This window comes from Macaca fascicularis, chromosome X, assembly GCF_037993035.2.
Source record: "Macaca fascicularis isolate 582-1 chromosome X, T2T-MFA8v1.1".
NCBI classification, from domain to species: domain Eukaryota; kingdom Metazoa; phylum Chordata; class Mammalia; order Primates; family Cercopithecidae; genus Macaca; species Macaca fascicularis.
This window is the reverse complement of record NC_088395.1, coordinates 24885001-24905946: the sequence shown is the minus strand read 5'-3', so window position 1 is coordinate 24905946 and position 20946 is coordinate 24885001. Positions and strand designations below refer to the sequence as shown.

General features: G+C 38.3%; 1 protein-coding gene across 5 annotated transcripts in view; it reads right to left on the bottom strand.

Annotated features, from left to right (window-relative positions):
• The window catches only part of POLA1 (DNA polymerase alpha 1, catalytic subunit), a 307953-nt gene that overhangs the window by 53085 nt on the left and 233922 nt on the right, over positions 1 to 20946 (bottom strand). For all 5 annotated transcript variants that reach the window (XR_012430381.1, XR_012430382.1, XM_005593197.4 and 2 more), the window contains one exon: positions 19313 to 19409. Coding sequence is in view for 3 of the 5 variants with exons in the window: in XM_005593197.4 (XP_005593254.1) it covers positions 19313 to 19409 (97 nt within the window). In the remaining 2 variants the exon portion in view is untranslated. The remainder of the gene's footprint in view (positions 1 to 19312; positions 19410 to 20946) is intronic.

Sequence of the window (20946 nt, the reverse complement as noted above, 5' to 3'; positions counted from 1 at the left end):
GAATAGCTAATTACATGGTAGTGTAATTCTGCCGTACAACAAGGAATAGCAGAACCTTGCTAATTCACACCAATGACTGAAAGACTCCTGTGTAAGTTACTGAATTATGCAAATGAGCAATAAGTGAAGAAAGATGATTCAAAATTGTATTTCATTCATTTATTTTGACAAGTGTAGTTTAGTCTTAATTATTTTGAAAATTTATTTGTAGCATACTAATAAATTTACTGCGGCTTATTTGTTAAAAGTGATAAAGCCTTCACTAACGGAGACCAGAGTGCACTCTGTTGAATAATTTCCTGAAGACAGACTATTGTTCAGACGCTTTCTTTTATTGTGGATTTTACTGACTTTTCAGCATCGATAAGACAATACATAATATACCAGTAAACTTGAAGAATTAGTTCAGCAGTAAACATTTACTTCATAAACAGGTCTTACATATTTAAACTTTCACCATGGTATTAGTGAAAAAACAAAACACAACAAAAAATTAGCCATGCTTTAAGTAAAACATTTTTACATTTTTTTGTCATAATGCTAACAGGACTTTAATTTTTATTGTCTAAATAAAACTAGTTTGGTCTGTCAGTCATCCCATTTAATTCCAATTTCTATTTTGTTTTGTCTTACCACACTCCTTTTCTTTATAAAGACGTCTGTTTTAAGATAAGTGGATGTATCACAGTATGTAACATTTTCATGTCAAAATACTTACATTATTATATTCTGAGTTAAATTATTTAAGATAGAAAAACATTTTGATACACTTTTGACAGATGTATCCTGTAGAATGGATCAATTTCTTTCAAAGCACCACCACTGGTTACAGTGGAGAGTGGAGAGTGAAGAGATAATACCCTTCAAGGACAGCGGGCTCAGTGGCTCACGCCTGTAATCCTGGAGTTTGAGACTAGCCTGGACAACATGGTGAAATCCCATCTCTACAAAAAAATATAAAAATTAGCTGGGCATGGTGGCACACACCTGTAGTCTCAGCTACTGGGGGCAGGGGACTGGGATGGAAGGATCACTTGAGCCCGGGAGGTCGAGGTTGCAGTGAGCAGAGATCATGCCACTGAACTCCAGCCTAGGTGACAGAGCAAGACCCTATCTCAAAAAATAATGCCCTTCAAGTTTATAGTCCTGAGTTTAAGGATTTGCTTCTTAATAAGCACTTTTAGACTAAATTTTCAATTCAGATATGCTTTCAAATCATGATGCATTTGTCAAAGGAGGTTCTCCCTTTATAAAAGCAAGAAAGAGCACTTAAAGAAAAGTGAAAAAGGCAAAACTTAATCTCAAACTACATGTCTGCATCTATGCCTATTAAAATCTCATATACTCTTTAAGGTCCAACTCAGGAAATCTCCACTAGGAAACCTTCCCTGAGGTATATGCTGAGATCCTTCAGCAATTCATACCATTCCCTTGTATTTGAGTTACTTGTCTTCAGGCTGAAGTTTCCCTAACAGATTAAGAACAGGGCAGCTGTGATACAGCAGAAAGAAAAGCCGGGCTCTTACACTTCTAAGCTTTGCTACTTTGGGAGAGTCATTTCATTCTTTTGGGGGTTGTTCCTCATCTCAAAAGTGTCAACTACATACCAGTATGCAATGGAATTGTCTGGAAAATGTAAAAGATAATGGCTGTGAATGTTCTCCACAAAAGTAGAGTCCTATAAAAAGGAGGTATTTAGAGATGAATGCATGAATAAGCAATTGGGCAGAAATATTGGTACTTCTAGAAGCAATATCATATAGGACAGAGATCCAATACATATTTGCTGAATAAACTGGGCGAGTATGCAGGGCACAAAGAGGGGACAGAGAGTAGCAGACGTGCACACAGACCTGCTTTTGTGACCCTATTTGAAATTACAATAATTTCTTAAAACAAGGAAAGTACATCAGTGTCTAAAATTAGCCAGCAAATCTATCTTTCTACGAACTAGTTTAAGCCTTAAGCTCTAGGGGATGGTGCTAAGGCTTGCAGGGCTCACAGGCCAAGGAAAGAAAGGTTTCCCAAGGCCTTTATACAGGAAGAATGTAATCAATGTTGATTTAACTCAATGATGGGCTACTAAGTCTGTCTAGTTACTGTCCTGTTAGCCACAAGGTAAGAGAATGCAGATGGATCTAAATAAATTCATGATAACTACAGGAAGAACTAGTTTAAGAATGAGTCAAACTGATGATGGGTTTTCTTTGTATATGAAGGGTAATATTATATGAACAAGATAGTACAGCATAAAATAATAAATGGCACTGATTAATAATGTGAAAATCAACATCAGTTCTTGGCCTGGGCCTACAGGGTTACTGGAGACATCACAAGGACATTATTAGACTTCAAAAGTTATGGTTGATTCCCTTAGATAATTATGAAAAATTTATCAAGAATTATAGGATAATGGAGACATATGCCAATTCACATGAAAAGACAGCAAAGCAAAACAAAACACAACAATGTCAGTTTAAATGTCAGCTTCAAAATGAAATCTGTATTATAATTGAAAAGATGAGGATTAAGTAAACACTTTGCTTTCAACCATTAAGGGCTATTCTGGCATGGTATAAGCACTAGTAAAAAACCAACAAACAAAAAATACCAACCACCAAAACAAAAACAAAAGATTAAGAGGAAACGTGACAGGCAGTGCTGTCTCACAGAAGGAGCATAAACACTTCTGAAACCATGAGAAGAAATGTTATCACAATAGAGTTAAGGCAAATAAGAAATGATTAAGACATTAAATTCTGGGCTAAGCAAATGAGAAAAGATTCCCAAGAGGAAAAGAATATGCAATTTTAAAATAACCTCTAACTACTAGAGAAAAATAGCAGAGTCAGACTAAATCTGTTTAAATCCCAAACATCTCTGAGACCATGAAACAATTCTGGATAAATATAAATCCTCTAATTTGCCTGAAGCAAATGGGACTGGTATTTTCATACCGTTAACTGACTTTTTAAAAAAATTCACATTTATTGGAAATTTCAGCTAGTATAAAAATGTCACAAATTCAATAACTGGTAATACCACAATGAATGTTTCTTTAGAAAGTTTTAAGAAAAAAACGAATGTCTTCTCCTTCTAAGACTACAGAGCTGAACCTTTTAATGTTTAAGGTTACATTTTTAAAAGAAATAACTCATACATTTTAAGTGACTGTTTCAATACATTTCTAGTGAGAAGCACTAATTTTTCGGGGAAAATTAGTATACCTGTATCTAACCCCAAGTGCTTGATTTAGGTCATGTTATAATAGATTATACAGATTTTACACAAATACTGATAATATTAATTCCTGAAACTCATAGTACATTCTATCATGATACTTAAAGGATCTACTCTCCTCTCTGCCATGAGTATTACAAGCCCTTTCCTCCTAATTGATGTGCAATTAATACAGCCAACCTCCAATTAGTCTTCTACAACATTACCCTACTTAGACAATAAAGCAGAGCCTCTAGATTGGGTTTTAAACCTGGGCTAAAATAGACTCCTACAGACCAAAAATGGTTCTGGGATTTCTCTTTGTAGTGTAATTTAGATGTCATATCTAATTTGCTGTCATGACTATTGTTTCACTGTGCAATTTTTATGTCGTTTTGAATGGTAAAGGCATCATAGCTTTATTGAATTAAATTTTCTGTCTTTATTTAGGGTCTGATGTTACATGTTTGTGCGCTTATGTTTATGTCTCAAAAGCTGCTTTTGACATCAAGTAGTAGAAAGGAGTATGCTCTCTTGATACGTTTGCTCATATCTTAGTAAATACAAACATGAACTGGAAAAACACCTTCTCCAAACTGAAGAAACAAAAAACTGAGTATTATTATTGCTTTTAAAGGCAGAGATAGCTATTAAATAAGCCATTCACATTACAGAATTATAGAAGACCTTGCTGTTTTGTAACCTAAATGCCTTGTTGATTCTATTAATCAATTCTTTCCTAAGAAAGAAAGGCCTTTTCCATTGACAGTTTTTGTGGTACTTACCTCAAACATTTAGATATTATTCTTACCACACTCCATAGTCACAAAAAAATTAAAATGCTCTCTGACTTTTTAAATCACAAGGGACAAAGCCTATCTTACCTATAACACAATACTCACTCAGTTTAGGGTTGGTCTGTTGGCAGTTATCCTTGACCTGGCCTATGAGTTCAAGCCCTAAACTAAAGTTATGACTAAGAAGACTAACCACGGAAAGCCTTCCACTAGACCACTGGAATAGCCTTTTAAGTAACTTTTAGTGCATGAAATTTCATAAAGTTTTTACTAGATAATTACACTTCCTGATTTTGTAATTAGTGGAAGTACATGCAATTACATAATAATTATGATAGTAATTACGTAATTAAGATGTATAATTATGTAGTAAAAAACATCATGGAAATAAAACCATCTACTGTGTAAGCACAATACATTTTAAAAGTAAATTCACTAGCTCAACTATTTAAAAATACTTTTCTTCAAAATAAAGTGATTAGCTCACATTATGGTTTAAATGCTTGAGAATTGTTTCATTTTTTTCATCATTGGTGATAGAAGCATATTTTAAGTACATGAAAAAAATCTTATCAATCTTTAGTACTTTTCCTACTAAAAAAATGACAATATGCTTTGCAAATGCAGACCATCAACCACATTATCACCTAGACATGGCAGAGCCCTTGTGTTGCTGTACTTGTCACTATAAAAGGGGAAAGGAACTTGCCCACTAAAAAGACATAATGGGAAATGATTTTATAGAATGAGTGAGTAACACTTCTGTTATCATAGAAAGCCTCTAAGTCTCTTTGTACATAAAAGTGCAAATGTTGACTGCATATTTACAGAAATGGGCTTAAACACACATAATTAGTATCTGGAAACTGGCTGCTCCAAAAAATGGCAACTTTCGTATACTAACTTAGCTATCTTGAGGAGGATGGCAGAAAATGTACAGAGCCAAGACACTTCTACCTATGGGGAAAGCAACTAAAGTGACCATTTCCTGAAAAATGTAGTTTCTCTTCTGTCACATTGTAAAGTTATCTTGAGTAAAAACAAAAACAAAACAAAACAAACAAAAAAAAAACAAAACAGGCAGTATCCACAGAGAAAAATAAACCAGTGTTAGCAGCTCCATGCTGCCATCAGACAATATCAACTTTCTCATTCTTGTAGCGAGTATAAAAACATCACAGAAAAGTCAGTGACAGTAGGAAAAAGAAAATTTCAAAATAAACTTTTTCAATAGCAAAATTTAAGAAATAGAATCTTGTTTCCATTAAAAGAATCTAGTTCAATGCCTTGAAATCTTTACAAAATACTTCTGAATCAATGTTGTAATGAGGTCCAGAAGGTAGTGACAGGGTGAAATTTTACTCTGGGCACACAGAGAGTGGCCCTTACATGAAGTGGGTGTAGAACTATACTCCAGTTCTTTTTTTATTGAGATGGAGTCTCACTCTGTGGCCCAGGCTGGAGTGCTATGGTGCGATCTCGGCTCACTGCAACCTCCACCTCCCGGGTTCAAGCGATTCTCCTGCCTCAGCCTCCCGAGTAGCTGGGATTACAGGCATGTGCCACCATTGCCCGTCTAATTTTTGTACTTTTAGTAGAGACGGGGTTTCGCCATGTTGGCCAGGCTGGTCTCAAACTCCTGACCTCAGGTGATTCACCTGCCAAAATGCTCCCAAAGTGCTGGGATTACAGGCGTGGGCCACTGTGCCCAGCCTTAGTTCTTTCTTTTATAAGCCACTAATCTTAAAAAGCTGAAAGCTATTTTGAAAATCCTAATTTACTTCTCCCTTGTTCCTTCTAGTTACAAAGAAACAAAGTGGAAGAACTCATGCTTTTTTGCTTTTTCCCCCTCTTAGCCCTTGTCAGGCCACTGCATTTTTAGTTTAATAAAAACATATTTCAAAAGGCCAGGTTGTGATATGAATTCTACCTTAAACTTGGGTAGTCCTTCTGTAGCCTGCATAGTTGTCGTTTTGAAGTTTTACCAATGGACAGCCCTAATCAATGAATGAATAAAATGGAAGTAGGCTTTAGTTATTAAGAAAGGAGAGTGTCTTAGATCAGTGCTTCTGAAACTTTAACACGCAGAGGAATCACCTGAGAATCTTGTTAAAATGCAGATGCTGATGCAGCAGGTCTGGGGAGGATCTGATAGTTTGCATTTCTAACAAGCTCCCAGGTGATGTCTATGCGGCTGGGATACTGATCACACTCGGAGTAACAAGGCCTTACGTTTGACTTGGAAAAAATACACGTAGAAAAAAAGCTGGTTTGGGTTCATTTCTATGTTATTTTTTCCCTCAACTGTGAAATTATTTGGGTAATTACTTCAAGTTGAGTAACATTCTCTATAACATTTCAGTGCTTATAATTTTTTTGATGTTATGAGAGCAGTACATGCTCAGAATATATAATGTAGAAAATATATAAAAATATAAAGAAAATCTATAATCCACCTAGAGATAACTATAACAAATTCTAGGGTTCCTTACTAATTTTTCTACCTTGCACATACACCACAAATTAGAATCATAAGTTACCTAGTTTTGTATTTTATCATTATACTGTAATTCTTTGACATTAAAGATTATAACTGTGTAATATCTAACAATAACAACCTCCAGAGGCTCAAGATTATACAAACCATTTTTTTCTTACCAAAATTCTTTATGTATTTCTACACTCACTTCTTTATGTTTTTTATTATACTTTAAGTTCTAGGGTACATGTACACAACGTGCAAGTTTGTTACATATGCATACATGTGCCATATTGGTGTGCTGCACCCATTAACTTGTCATTTACATTAGGTATATCTCCTAATGCTATCCCCCCTCCCCCCACCCCACAATAGGCCCCAGTGTGTGATGCTGCCCTTCCTGTGTCCAAGTGTTCTCATTGTTCAGTTCCCACCTATGAGTGAGAACATGCAGTGTTTCGTTTTCTGTTCTTGCAATAGTTTGCTGAGAATGATGGTTTCCAGCTGCATCCATGTCCCTACAAAGGACACGAACTCATCCTTTTTTATGGCTGCATAGTATTCCATGGTGTATATGCACCGCATTTTCTTAATTCAGTCTGTCATTGATGGACATTTGAGTTGGTTCCAAGTCTTTGCTATTGTGAATAGTGCCGCAATAAACATACATGTGCATGTGTCTTTATAGTAGTATGATTTATAATCCTTTGGGCATATACCCAGTAATGGGATGGCTGGGTCAAATGGTATTTCTAGTTCTAGATCCTTGAGGAATCACCACACTGTCTTCCACAATGGTTGAATTAGTTTACAGTCCCACCAACAGTGTAAAAGTGTTCCTATTTCTCCACACCCTCTCCAGCACCTGTTGTTTCCTGGCTTTTCAATGATTGCCATTCTAACTGGTGTGAGATGGTATCTCATTGTGGTTTTGATTTGCATTTCTCTGATGGCCAGTGATGATGAGCATTTTTTCATGTATCTGTTGGCTGCACAAATGTCTTCTTTTGAGAAGTGTCTGTTCATATCCTTTGCCCACTTTTTGATGGGGTTTTTACTTGTAAATTTGTTTGAGTTCTTTGTAGGTTCTGGATATTAGCCCTTTGTCAGATGAGTAGATTGCAAAAATTTTCTCCCATTCTGTAGGCTGCCTGTTCACTCTGATGGTAGTTTCTTTTGCTGTGAAGAAGCTCTTTAGTTTAATTAGATACTATTTTTCAATTTTGGCTTTTGTTGCCATTGCTTTTGGTGTTTTAGACATGAAGTCCTTTCCCATGCCTATGTCCTGAATGGTATTGCCTAGAGTTTCTTCTAGGGTTTTTATGGTTTTAGGTCTAACATTTAAGTCTCTAATCCATCTTGAATTAATTTTTGTATAAGGTGTAAGGAAGGAATCCAGTTTCAGCTTTCTACTTATGGCTAGCCAGTTTTCCCAGCACCATTTATTAAATAGGGAATCCTTTCCCCATTTCTTGTTTTCATCAGGTTTGTCAAAGATCAGATGGTTGTAGATGTGTGGTATTATTTCTGAGGGCTCTGTTCTGTTCCATTGGTCTACATCTCTGTTTTGGTAGTAGTACCATGCTGTTTTGGTTACTGTAGCCTTGTAGTATAGTTTGAAGTCAGGTAGCGTGATGCCTCCAGCTTTGTTCTTTTGGCTTAGGATTGTCTTGGCAATAAGGGGTCCTTTTTGGTTCTATATGAACTTCAAAGAAGTTTTTTCCAATTCTGTGAAGTAAGTCATTGGTAGCTTGATGGGGATGGCACTGAATCTGTAAATTACCTTGGGCAGTATGGCCATTTTCATGATATTGATTCTTCCTATCCATGAGCATGGAATGTTATTCCATTTGTTTGTGTCCTCTTTTATTTCATTGAGCAGTGGTTTGTAGTTCTCCTTGAAGAGGTCCTTCACAACCCTTGTAAGTTTGGTTTCTAGGTATTTTATTCAATTTGAAGCAATTGTGAATGGGAGTTCACTCATGATTTGGCTCTCTGTTTGTCTGTTATTGGTGTATAAGAATGCCTGTGATTTTTGCACAATGATTTTGTATCCTGAGACTTTGCTGAAGTTGCTTATCACCTTAAGGAGATTTTGGACTGAGACGATGGAGTTTTCTAAATATGCAATCATGTCATCTGTCAATCTGCAAACAGGGACAATTTGACTTCCTCTTTTCCTAATTGAATACCCTTTATTTCTTTCTCCTGCCTGATTGCCCCGGCCAGAACTTCCAACACTATGTTGAACAGGGGTGGTGAGAGAGGGCATCCCTGTCTTGTGCCAGTTTTCCAAGGGAATCCTTCCAGTTTTTGCCCATTCAGTATGATATTGGCTGTGGTTGTGTCATACATAATAAATAGCTAAATAATAATAAATATAGTATATTTATTATTATTAAATATATTATATTTAATAAATACATTATATTTATTATTAAATATATATTTACATATAATATATACATTATATTTATATATAATAAATATATAATAATAAATAATAAATAAATAATAAATGTGTCAAAATAATGAATAGCTCTTATCATTTTGAGATATGTCACATCAATACCTAATTTATTGAGAGTTTTTAGCATGAAGGGCTGTTGAATTTTGTCAAAGGCCTTTTCTGCATCTATTGAGAGAATCATGTGGTTTTCGTCTTTGGTTCTGTTTATATGCTGGATTACGTTTATTAATTTGCGTATGTCAAACCAGCTTTGCATCCCAGGGATGAACCCCACTTGATCATGGTGGATAAGCTTTTTGATGTGCTGCCGGATTCAGTTTGCCAGTATTTCATTGAGGATTTTTGCATCGATGTTCATCAGGGATGTTGGTCTAAAATTCTCTTTTTTTGTTGTGTCTCTGCCAGGCTTTGGTAGCAGGATGATGTTAGCCTCATAAAATGAGTTACGGAGGATTCCCTCTTTTTCTATTGATTGGAATAGTTTCAGAAGGAATGGTACCAGCTCCTCCTTGTACCTGTTGGTATAATTCGGCTGTGAATCTGTCTGGTCCTGGATATTTTTTGGTTGGTAGGCTATCAATTATTGCCTCAATTACAGAGCCTGTTATTGGTCTATTCAGGGATTCAACTTCTTACTGGTTTAGTCTTGGGAGAGTGTATGTGTCCAGGAATTTACCCATTTCTTTGAGGTTTTCCAGTTTATTTGCATACAGGTGTTTATAGTATTCTCTGATGGTAGTTTGTATTTCTGTGGAATTGGTGGTGATACCTCCTTTATTATTTTTTATTGTGTCTATCTGAGTCTTCTCTCTTTTCTTATTAGTCTTGCTAGCAGTCTATCAATTTTGTTGATCTTTTCAAAAAACCAGCTCCTGGATTCATTGATTTTTTTGAAGGGATTTTTGTGTCTCTATCTCCTTCAGTTCTGCTCTGATCTTAGTTATTTCTTGCCTTCTGCTAGCTTTTGAATGTATTTGCTCTTGCTTCTCTAGTTCTTTTAATTGTGATGTTAGGGGGTCGATTTTAGATCTTTCCTGCTTTCTCTTGTGGGCATTTAGTGCTATAAATTTCCCTCTACACACTGCTTTAAATGTGTCCCAGAGATTCTGGTATGTTGTGTCTTTGTTCTCATTGGTTTCAAAGAACATGTTTGTTTCTGCCTTCATTTCATTATGCACCCAGTAGTAATTCAGGAGCAGGTTGTTCAGTTTCCATGTAGTTGAACGGTTTTAAGTGAGTTTCTTACTCCTAAGTTCTAGTTTGATTGCACTGTGGTCTGAGAGACAGTTTGTTATAATTTCTGTTCTTTCACATTTGCTGAGGAGTGCTTTACTTCCAACTATGTGGTCAATTTTGGAATAAGTGCGATGTGGTGCTATGAAGAATGTATATTCTGTTGATTTGGGGTGGAGAGTTCTGTAGATGTCTATTAGGTCCACTTGTTGCAGAGCTGAGTTCAAGTCCTGGATATCCTTAACTTTCTGTCTCGTGGATCTGTCTAATGTTGACAGTGGGTTGTTAAAGTCTCCCATTATTATTGTGTGGGAGTCTAAGTGTCTTTGTAGCTCTAAGGACTTGCTTTAGGAATCTGGGTGCTCCTGTATTGGGTGCATATATATTTAGGATAGTTAGCTCTTCTTGTTGAATTGATCCCTTTACCATTATGTAATGGTCTTGTCTCTTTTGATCTTTGTTGGTTTAAAGTCTGTTTTATCAGAGACTAGGATTGCAACCCCTGCCTTTTTTTGTTTTCCATTTGCTTTGTAGATCTTCCTCCATCCCTTTATTTTGAGCCTATGTGTATGTCTGCACGTGAGATGGGTCTCCTGAATACAGCACACTGATGGGTCTTGACTCTTTATCCAATTGGCCAGTCTGTGTCTTTTAATTTGGGCATTTAGCCCATTTACGTTTAAGGTTAATATTGTTATGTGTGAATTTGACCCCGTCAATATGATGTTAACTGGTTATTTTGCTCGTTAGTTGATGCAGTTTCTTGCTAGCATCGATGGTCTTTACATTTTGGCATGTTTTTGCAATGGCTGGTACTGGTTGTTCCTTTACACGTTTAGTGCTTCCTTCAGGAGCTCTTGTAGGGCAGGCCTGGTGGTGACAAAATATCTCAGCATTTGCTTGTCTGTAAAGGATTTTATTTCTCCTTCACTTATGAAACTTAGTTTGGCTGGATATGAAATTCTGGGTTTAAAATTCTTTTCTTTAAGAATGTTGAATATTGGTCCCCACTCTTCTGGCTTGTAGAGTTTCTGCCGAGAGGTCCACTGTTAGTCTGATGGTCTTCCCTTTGTGGGTAACCCGACCTTTCTCTCTGGCTGCCCTTAACATTTTTTCCTTCATTTCAACTTTGGTGAATCTGGCAATTATGTGTCTTGGAGTTGCTCTTCTCGAGGAGTATCTTTGTGGCGTTCTCTGCATTTCCTGAATTTGAATGGTGGCCTGCCTTGCTAAGTTGGGGAATTTCTCCTGGATAATATCCTGCAGAGTGTTTTCCAACTTGATTTCATTCTCCCCATCACTTTCAGGCACACCAATCAGACATAGATTTGGTCTTTTCACATAGTCCCATATTTCTTGAAGGCTTTGTTCATTTCTTCTTACTATTTTTTCTCTAAACTTCTCTTCTTGCCTCATTTCATTTATTCGATCTTCAATCACTGATACCCTTTCTTCTAGCTGATCGAATCGGCTACTGAAGCTTGTGCATTTGTTACGTAGTTCTCGTGTCATGGTTTTCAGCTCTATCAGGTCATTTAAGGACTTCTCTACATTGGTTATTCTAGTTAGCTATTCGCCTAATCTTTTTTCAAGGTTTTTAGCTTCTTTGCGATGGGTTCGAACTTCCTCCTTTAGCTCAGAAAAGTTTGATCATCTGAAGCCTTCTTCTCTCAACTGGTCAAAGTCATTCTCTGTCCAGCTTTGTTCCACTGCTGGCGAGGGGCTGCATTCCTTTGGAGGGGAAGAGGCACTCTGATTTTTAGAATTTTCAGCTTTTCTGCTCTGTTTTTTCCCCATCTTTGTGGTTTTATCTACCTTTGGTCTTTGATGATGGTGATGTACAGATGGGGTTTTGGTGTGGATGTCCTTTCTGTTTGTTAGTTTTCCTTCTAAAAGTCAGGACCCTCAGCTGCAGGTCTGTTGGAGTTTGCTGGAGGTCCACTCCAGACCCCGTCTGCCTGGGTATCAGCAGTGGAGGCTGCAGAAGAGTGAATATTGCTGAACAGCAAATGTTGCTGCCTGATCATTCCTCTGGAAGCTTCGTCTCAGAGGGGTACCCAGCCATGTGAGGTGTCAGTCTGCCCCTACTGGGGGGTGCCTCCTGGTTAGGCTACTTGGGGGTCAGGGACCCACGTGATGACGCAGTCTGTTCATTCTGAGATCTCAAACTCCGTGCTGGGAGAACCACTACTCTCTTCAAAGCTGTCAGACAGGGACATTTAAATCTGCAGAGGTTTCTGCTGCCTTTTGTTTGGCTATGCCCTGTCCCCAGAGGTGGAGTCTACAGAGGCAGGCAGGCCTCCTTGAGCTGCGGTGGGGTCCACCCAGTTCGAGCTTCCTGGCTGCTTTGTTTACCTACTCAAGCCTCACCATGACAGATGCCCCTCCCCCAGCCTCGCTGCTGCCTTGCAATTAGATCTCAGACTGCTGTGCTAGCAATGAGGGAGACCCTGTGGGCGTGTGACCCTCTGAGCCAGGTGTGGGATATAATCTCCCAGTGTGCCGTTTGTTAAGATCCTTGGAAAAGTGCAGTATTAGGGTGGGAGTGACCCGATTTTCCAGGTACTGTGTGTCACGGTTTCCCTTGGCTAGGAAAGGGAATTCCCTCACCCCTTGTGCTTCCCAGGTGAGGTGATGCCTCACCCTGCTTCGGCTCTCATTTGGTGGGCTGCACCCACTGTCCTGCATGCCCCAGTAAGATGAACCCGGTACCTCAGTTGGAAATGCAGAAATCACCCATCTTCTGTGTCGTTCACGCTGGGAGCTGTAGCCTGGAGCTGCTCCTATTTGGCCATCTTGGAAGTGCCACAATCACTTCTTTATAGTAAACAGATAGCTATGTTCTGAAGTGTCAAGTCAGAGCCTCCTACCATAAAAATCCCCTTAAACTAATCAAAGAAAGAATGTTTAAAAACCCTCAGATCATTTTTTTATTAAGAAAATGAAATAAAAAATGCAGTTTACAGTTACTCATCTTAAAATCTATTTTTATAAAGAAAATTGCACAATTATAAAAAATATATAATTTTAAGAATGAATAGATGTGAACTGTTTTGTGTGTGTTTTACCTGTTATTAGTTATTAAAAACAGAAAAAGCTTGTCCCCAAAGTTCAGCAACAGTTTTTCAATGGAGTAACACAACCAGTGGGCTTCAAAAAGTGGCCTAAGAAGAAATGGACCAGACAGGTGCTCTCTGACACAGTTTTCTTTTTAATATTTTGTTAAGGATTTAACCAAGTAAATTCTAAGGACATCAACTAGCTTAGAGAGGACCACAGGGGCTCTTTGCTACTTTCATGATGAAACTTTCCTGCTTTCACTTTAACAGTTCAGGAAATATAGCGGAAATCCTTAACACTGAAATGGGACCCATCTTGAGACTTTCCAAAATCTCCAAATTCCCATATACACTAAAGCATATAATTTCTTCTGTAAAACTCTTATTTTCTGGCTTAAAAAATACTACCTTTAAGACCCTTTTCAATACTAGCTGTTGTCTTTGTTTTGGAGACCATTTTCCACAAAATAATATAATTATTAGCACTTCATGAGTATAACTACCTAGCTGACGGGGAACACAGAACAAGACCCCGTGGCAGTGTGGGTGAGGAGCAGTTGGCTTGGCTTGCTCTTAGTTAAGTGACTGGATATTCTTTCAGTTCAATTTAAATTTGGCATCAGCAAAATAACACACACAACATGTTACCTACCTTCAGTATCACTTGCAAAGAGTTCAAGCGACAGGCGTTAAATCTGCAAATGTCAAGGAACTTTAGTAACTTTAATTTCTTCATCAATATAATGAGCATAATCCACTGCTGCCTCACAGGAGTACTGTGAGAACTTGTGTTACACACATCAAAGGACAATAGGAAACTATAAAATGCTTTAAAAGGGGAAGCCTAGTTCTTCTGGGTGGCATGTTAGGAAACAAGAGTGCCTACAGATGTCACCGCCAGGCCTAAAGAAAAGACAGAATAAAAGAGATGACAAGAAACTGAAAAGTTTAAGGGGGAAAAAAAAAAAAAGAAAAGAAAGCATATGAGGCTCAAGAGGGGAAGTAAATGTGGGATTTCACCTGGTTGAGAGGAGCAAGAAAACTGCAATCTTTGCAGGTGCAGCTCAGGATGCTGGGACGCTCAAGGCTGCCCCATAGAACTTTGCGAGAAACAGGGTGACTTGAAGAATAGTCCATCTAAGCCTAAAGAGACCCCAGTTGGGAAGTCAGGCTTTCCAACAGATAGTTCTCCTATGGGTAAATCGTCATCTTTTAGCTAGCCTCCATGCTGCAACTCCAATTTCTGTCCTCAACAGAATTCTACATCCTAGTGTTCCAATTCTGGCAGAGACAAATCCAATGTGTTCAAAGGAATTTATTAAGAAATTCAAGTAGATCATCAGTTATGGACTGAATTGCGTCCCCCCAAAATTCATACTGAAGGTGGGTTGAAGTCTTAACCCTTTGTACCTTAGAATGAGACTGTATCTGGAGTGGACTGTATTAAAATGGACTGTATCAGGCCTTTAAAGAATTAAGGTAAAATGAGGTCATTAGGGTGGGACCCAATCCAATATGACCAGTGTCAGTACAAGAAGAGGAGATTAGGTACAGAGGGAAGACACTGGGAGAAGATAGCCCCTTAGAAGTTGAAGAGAGACCTGGCCCGGTGTGGTGGCTCACACCTGTAATCCCAGCACGTTGGGAGGCCAAGGCAAGCTGATCACGAGATCAGGAGTTCGAGATCAGCCTGACCAACATGGTGAAACCCCGTCTCTACTAAAAATACAAAAATTAGCCGGGCATGGCGGTGTGCACCTGTAATCCCAGCTACTCAGGAGGCTGAGGCAGGAGAATTGCTTGAACCCAGGAGGCAGAGGTTGCAGTGAGCCAAGATTGCGCCACTGCACTCCAGCCTGGGTGACAGAGCGAGACTTCATCTCAAAAAAAAAAAAAAAAAAAGAAGTTGGGGAGAAACCAACCTTGCTGACACCTTGCTCTCAGACTTCTAGCCTCCAGAAATGTGAGGAAATACAGCTGGTTAAGCCACCTCATCCATTGTACTTTGTTATAGCAGTCCTAGCAAATGAATACACCGTCTTACTATTAATAGCTGACACAGAATACAAGGAGAGAAGCATCTACTAAGTGAGAACAGAAACAGAAAAAAAATGTTTCTTTCTAGAACTAAAGAAAGATCATACACTGAAGTGAAAAAGCATTTAGTGGCTCCCTCTCTTTGCTTCCAAAATAATTTCACCATATTGGTGGTGACACTCAGGCCATACCACACTTAGTTGTTGCCGAATCTGTCCTTCCTCAACAGACTCTAAGCTCCTCCAGGGCAGGGAGTGTTGGCCATCCACCTTTGTTCCTCTGACATGAGGAATGTCACTCAACACATAACAGGAACTATATATAAATTGTTTTTACTGTTTCTGAATAAACAACAACAAAGGTTCAGTTCAGAAAACTAAGAGACTTTTTTCTTCCTGCATTTTTAAGGAGACTTAGATTTGAACTGATTCAGGTTTCCCCTAAACTATTCACTTACCCCTACTCAGGCCAAGGCACCACGGGATGAGGCAGCCAAATGGGACCATTTCATGCTGCCATCCTGGAAATGGATTTTTACTTCATAGATTGCCCCTATGTTCCTGTAAAACCGCCTCTGAATCCATTATGCCATCTGTGTACATTCTGGAGCAGTTACAATAATAATGCCAAAGTCCCACAGAAATAAGATTTTAAAAATGTAATGCAGTTACAGCAAATATGTAGTAAACACTTCACCAACATGAATAACAGTCCTTTGCCATTTTAAAGGAAGGAAAAAATATCAAATGGGGTTAATTCACATTATGGACTAATGGCCTGTAAACTTTCGTTTGAAAGCAAAGCATAGAAAAAGCTTTGACAAGAGCTACTTTTCACCATAAAAATAAACCTCTTTCAAATAATTTGTACATGTTTTTTCTAAGTCAAATTGCCAAGTTTCAAACAAAAATTAAAACCACCATCCAGTTACAACCCTTAAAACATGGGCTTTATGATGGAAATGGTAAAACAATCTTAGTGAAGGAAATGTTGCTAGGTACTGACAGTAAGGGAGAGTCTACAGTAAATACTTCACACACCAGTTACAGGGCACTTGTTGACAGAAGACACTTAGACTCCATTCTCAATAATATAACTGTGTGTAACGACTGTCATTTTTCACAGGACTTCTGATGTTAACATCTACTGGTGTTCTGGCCACGGTCCAAATTGAATAAATATATTTGCCCTCTGGTTCCCTTAGATTTTAAACTCATTTTTATAGCAGGTCTCCCTTGAATAGCAAATCAAAAGAGAATTCACTTCAACTTATAAAGTGAGAAGTCAATTTTATTTGTTATGTTATTTTAAATTTATGGTGTTTTCCCCTATAATATAACAAGAATATTCTTGTTCCCCCATTGTTCCCCATGAACTATGACCTTGCAATTCTCTTTTATTTAGAAACCATCCAACCATGTCTTTAGAGTGCCCAGGAGAGGGGTTCTCAAACTTGGCTGCACGTCAGAATTATCTGGGGGAATTTTCAAAAAATTATAGCTTCCTAAGCTCTACCCCCGACATCGTCTGAATTAGATAGAATCTGTGGGCATAGGATCTATGGATTTGGGTTTTTAATATGCCCCAGGTGACTCTTAGGAGAGGGCTTATCAGATGTCATGTGTTAGGAAACCTCTGCTTTTGGTAAGTGTGCCCCCAAGTTTTGGTTTATATCCCACCACTTATGAATACCCTAATACCACTTAGCATTACTGCATGATCTAAAAATGCCCGGAGCATGTAAATTTCAGCTAATTCACTCATTCCCAAACTGTAATTTAGGAATAATAAATAAGCAGCAGGAAATTCAGAGTTTCAATAGGTAAAATTCAATAAATAAAACAAAAGGGCTCTTGGAACATAACATGAAGTTCCTTCAGTCACATATATTTTTTTCTTCTTCTCATCTTATTTTCTTTAGCCCTCTGACATGTAAAAGAACCCATCAATAACTCAATGCCATTTTTGCCCCAAATTGCTGGGTAGTATATTATTAGATACAAACAATAAAAAAGTGTGCTGATTCTTAAACTTGTAAAATGGGACTACAGTAAACTCTGAGTGTACAGATCCTGTCAATACTTTTCCCTTTTAGCCAAGCAAGAGGCTTCCAAGCGGCTACTTATTTCCTCTTATTTTCTGTGGGTGTAATAATGTGCACTTCTCAATGTCCTCTAAGAGGATGGGCTAAATTTCCAGTGACTTTCCAGATCACTCCTCTACATGCCTCCAAGAGTTGCCAGACTTTTTGAAAACTGCTGATCATAAGACTGATTCTGCCTCTCAGATAAGAATTTTAGAGGTAAGAGGAATCTTTCCCCTCAAATAACATATAGAAAACAATCTAGGATGAATAGATTTAGAAAGAAATAATGGGTTGGCCAGGCACAGTGGCTCACACCTATAATCCCAGCACTTTGGGAGGCTGAGGCAGGCAGATCACCTGAGGTCAGGGGTTTGAGGCCAGCCTGGCCAACATGGTGAAACTCCCTCTCTACTAGAAATACAAAAATTGGCCAGGTGTGGTGGCACATGCCTGTGATCCTAGCTACTTGGGAGGCTGAGGCAGGAGAATCATTTCAACCTGGGAGGCAGAGGCTGCAGTGAGCTGAGACCATGCCACTGCACTCCAGCCTGGGCAACAGAACAAGACTCTGTCTCAAAAAAAAGAAGTAATGGGGGAACAGGTTCTAATATACTGATATCCAGAAAGAGGTAACAGATCTGATAGAAACAGACAATGAGTTCAGATAATCAGTACTTAATTTTCTCAACTCATAACTGTCTTCAGGAAAGGTCCTTGGGGATAAAAGAAAAACAGCTGTAAATGATATTACAAGTATATATGGGCTAGACATTGGCCATGAATAAAAGTTCTAAAACCTAGTTATTAATAGGCAGAAGAAATTTATTCTCTGTATAATTAATTTTACTAATTCATGGAAAATATGCTGTGGAGATAGCCCAAGTCCTTGTTGAACATCTAGAGATAAGATTCTAATATCTGACTTCTCCATCAGTTGTAAAATGTTTTCTCTCCAAGGACAGCAAAACCAAATAAGTCAAGGCATTTAAAAAATAATTTCTAGCCTATCTTGTGGATGCAAAAACAAGTCAATTATGACTGGAATGAAAAACAGTGAGACCAAATCAAGGGCAGCATGGTGATTCTTATGTGGGGAAATCTAGCAATATTTGTAGGTTTTTTATGTCATTGCGTTGTTTCCAGCCCTAATATCGACAAACGAAACACTGAATTGATACTCGCTGACAAACAACATAAACACTCTGTAGGTAACTAATAAGAAAAATGTGTAAATCTGCCTTTTTTATTTTTCACAGATACTAGAAAAGTTGTCAATGTGATTTTCAGGTAGGAGAAAAAAAAAAACATGCAGTTGTCATGACATTTTCAAATACTTTAAGTTATGTAACAAAGCTTTTCCCAGACCCATGAAGTCCCACAGTGCCTGCAAGTCTTGTATAAGGAAACGCCGAGTGCTGAGGGTTCCAGGCAACACCTGATCATATGGACTGAGGTGCCTATACACTCTCTTAGGATGGAGTCAATAAAGGAACTCCACCCCATCCCTCTCTCAAAACAAACCCAGGCTTTTAGCGAACAGCAGAGACACACTCCAGGTCTATTTTTTGTGGTAATATCTGGTTTTTGTAGGCCCAATGATCACGTTGCCTATGCTTACTTTATTACAATTACTAAACTCTGTAGAAAATAGCATTTTCAAAATATAGCATTTAAAGAGTCCTTTTTGTACTGTTCCTCCCCCAAAGCCTTGCTTTAATAGAGAACAATGTGAAACAGTCTGTGGGGGCCAAAGCTGGGGATTCCTATGCCACCGCCCCTCATGCAGGGGATCCCTGTGTTCACAGAGGCCCCCATGGCCTGCTTCTGAGACAGCAATGTGATGCTGCGTGAACAGCCTGACACAGTAGGTCTGGCTTTTATAATGCAAATTTCCACTTTAAACTCAAAGGTAATTACAGTATTTTAACGTACCTTTCTCATGATCGGTAGTAAGTTTCTCCAGTGCACACTCCGCATCAAAAATGTACCGGTAAAAGCACAGCTGGGTGTACAGGGACTTGTCAGAATACTGTAATATAACAGAAAATAAATGAATACTACTATTGGGGAGGGGAAAGCGATGGAGACCACTCTCAGCAGAGTGTGTCCCCTACTTTCAACTTCCAAATCAAGCAGCATTTTTTAAAGAAAGGGGGTAAGAAGGGCAGAATCATACTAATGGTTTGTCCCTCTTATATAGCATATACACCTTTCATAATTCAGAATATATCCTGCCACTTCGATCATAGATTACTACTTGCGAAGCTGCAGACTGATTACTCCTGCTGTCAAAAACCTGATTTTGTCAAATTGCAAATTCCTATGCACTCATGACAATTTGCACTGTTAATTGGGAAAAGTGCTATGTGCTTCCTAACTGGGACATGTCCATGCTAGCAGGAAGTTAAACAAATTCTGAAAACTGTTTAACACATATTGCTATACCATGAGCCCCGTTTTATGATTTGTGGTGACAATCCATTGCCTGTGCCAGGACTGGCTCATAGACTCAAGTAACACCTTGACTATTTGCTCTGTGGTAATCATAAGTAGGCAATGTATGACCTCTGAGAAGTACCATGTGAAATGAAATAACCAAGGTTTTTCATCCCACCCATGTCAAAACACTCATTTAATGACCTTGGCAAGTTCTAATTCAACAAAGTGTAGGAGATGTGTCTGAACTATTATTCACTCAGCAAACATATACTGAGCATTCCTGAGGTTATTTAGAGTCACTGTGTATTCTAAGCAACTGTGTATCACTCTGTGTAGGAAAAAAACACATGCAGTCAATTCAATAACCAACATGAGAATTATTTGGTGAGTCACATTCAAATGCACTTCTATCTATTTTAAATCAACTGACCTAGGAACTTTCTTTCCATCTTCCCATGGGGTTAGACACTTGGGAAACTCTGGAGCTGGAGAACAATGAGCTCAAGCTTTGGTGTTTTCCTTGAGGGGTCCTACCAAGGTGAAAGAACTAAGCCCTCAGAACTTTCCAAATGAGAAGCTCAAATAACAAACATGTTACCAGTTTCTCCCTTGCTGCCTTGGAATGACACATAATTTAACCAACACTGAACACCCACTGTGTGCCAAGTTGGTTGAATGAATGAATTAATGAATGACCACAACAGCCAAGTCATTTGTACAATTCATGCAGCAAGGCCAGGTGGCACACACAGACTATCATGTAAATACGAAATTAAGGAATACCACTATCTACAACTGGATACGGAAACAGCACTATTTTCAAAGGGAATCTCTTTGAGTAATCAAGTATTAGATCCAAGGATCCTACTTGGGTCTTAATGATGCAAAATTATAGTCAACCCAACTTGATGCAGGAGTAACTAAAATTCAATTAGAGCCCACACTTCACCTTTCTGCTCATTCCCTTATAAAATGTGTTACTAAATTTAGTGTATTTTAAACTTCTTTGGCTATTACAAATGGTATCTATAAATATTCGGTAGCAGGAACAAACCCACATGGAGCAATTTATCGGTCAGGGCTATTGTCTTTTTTGTGTGCACATTCCTTCCACAAGTCTCTCTTTC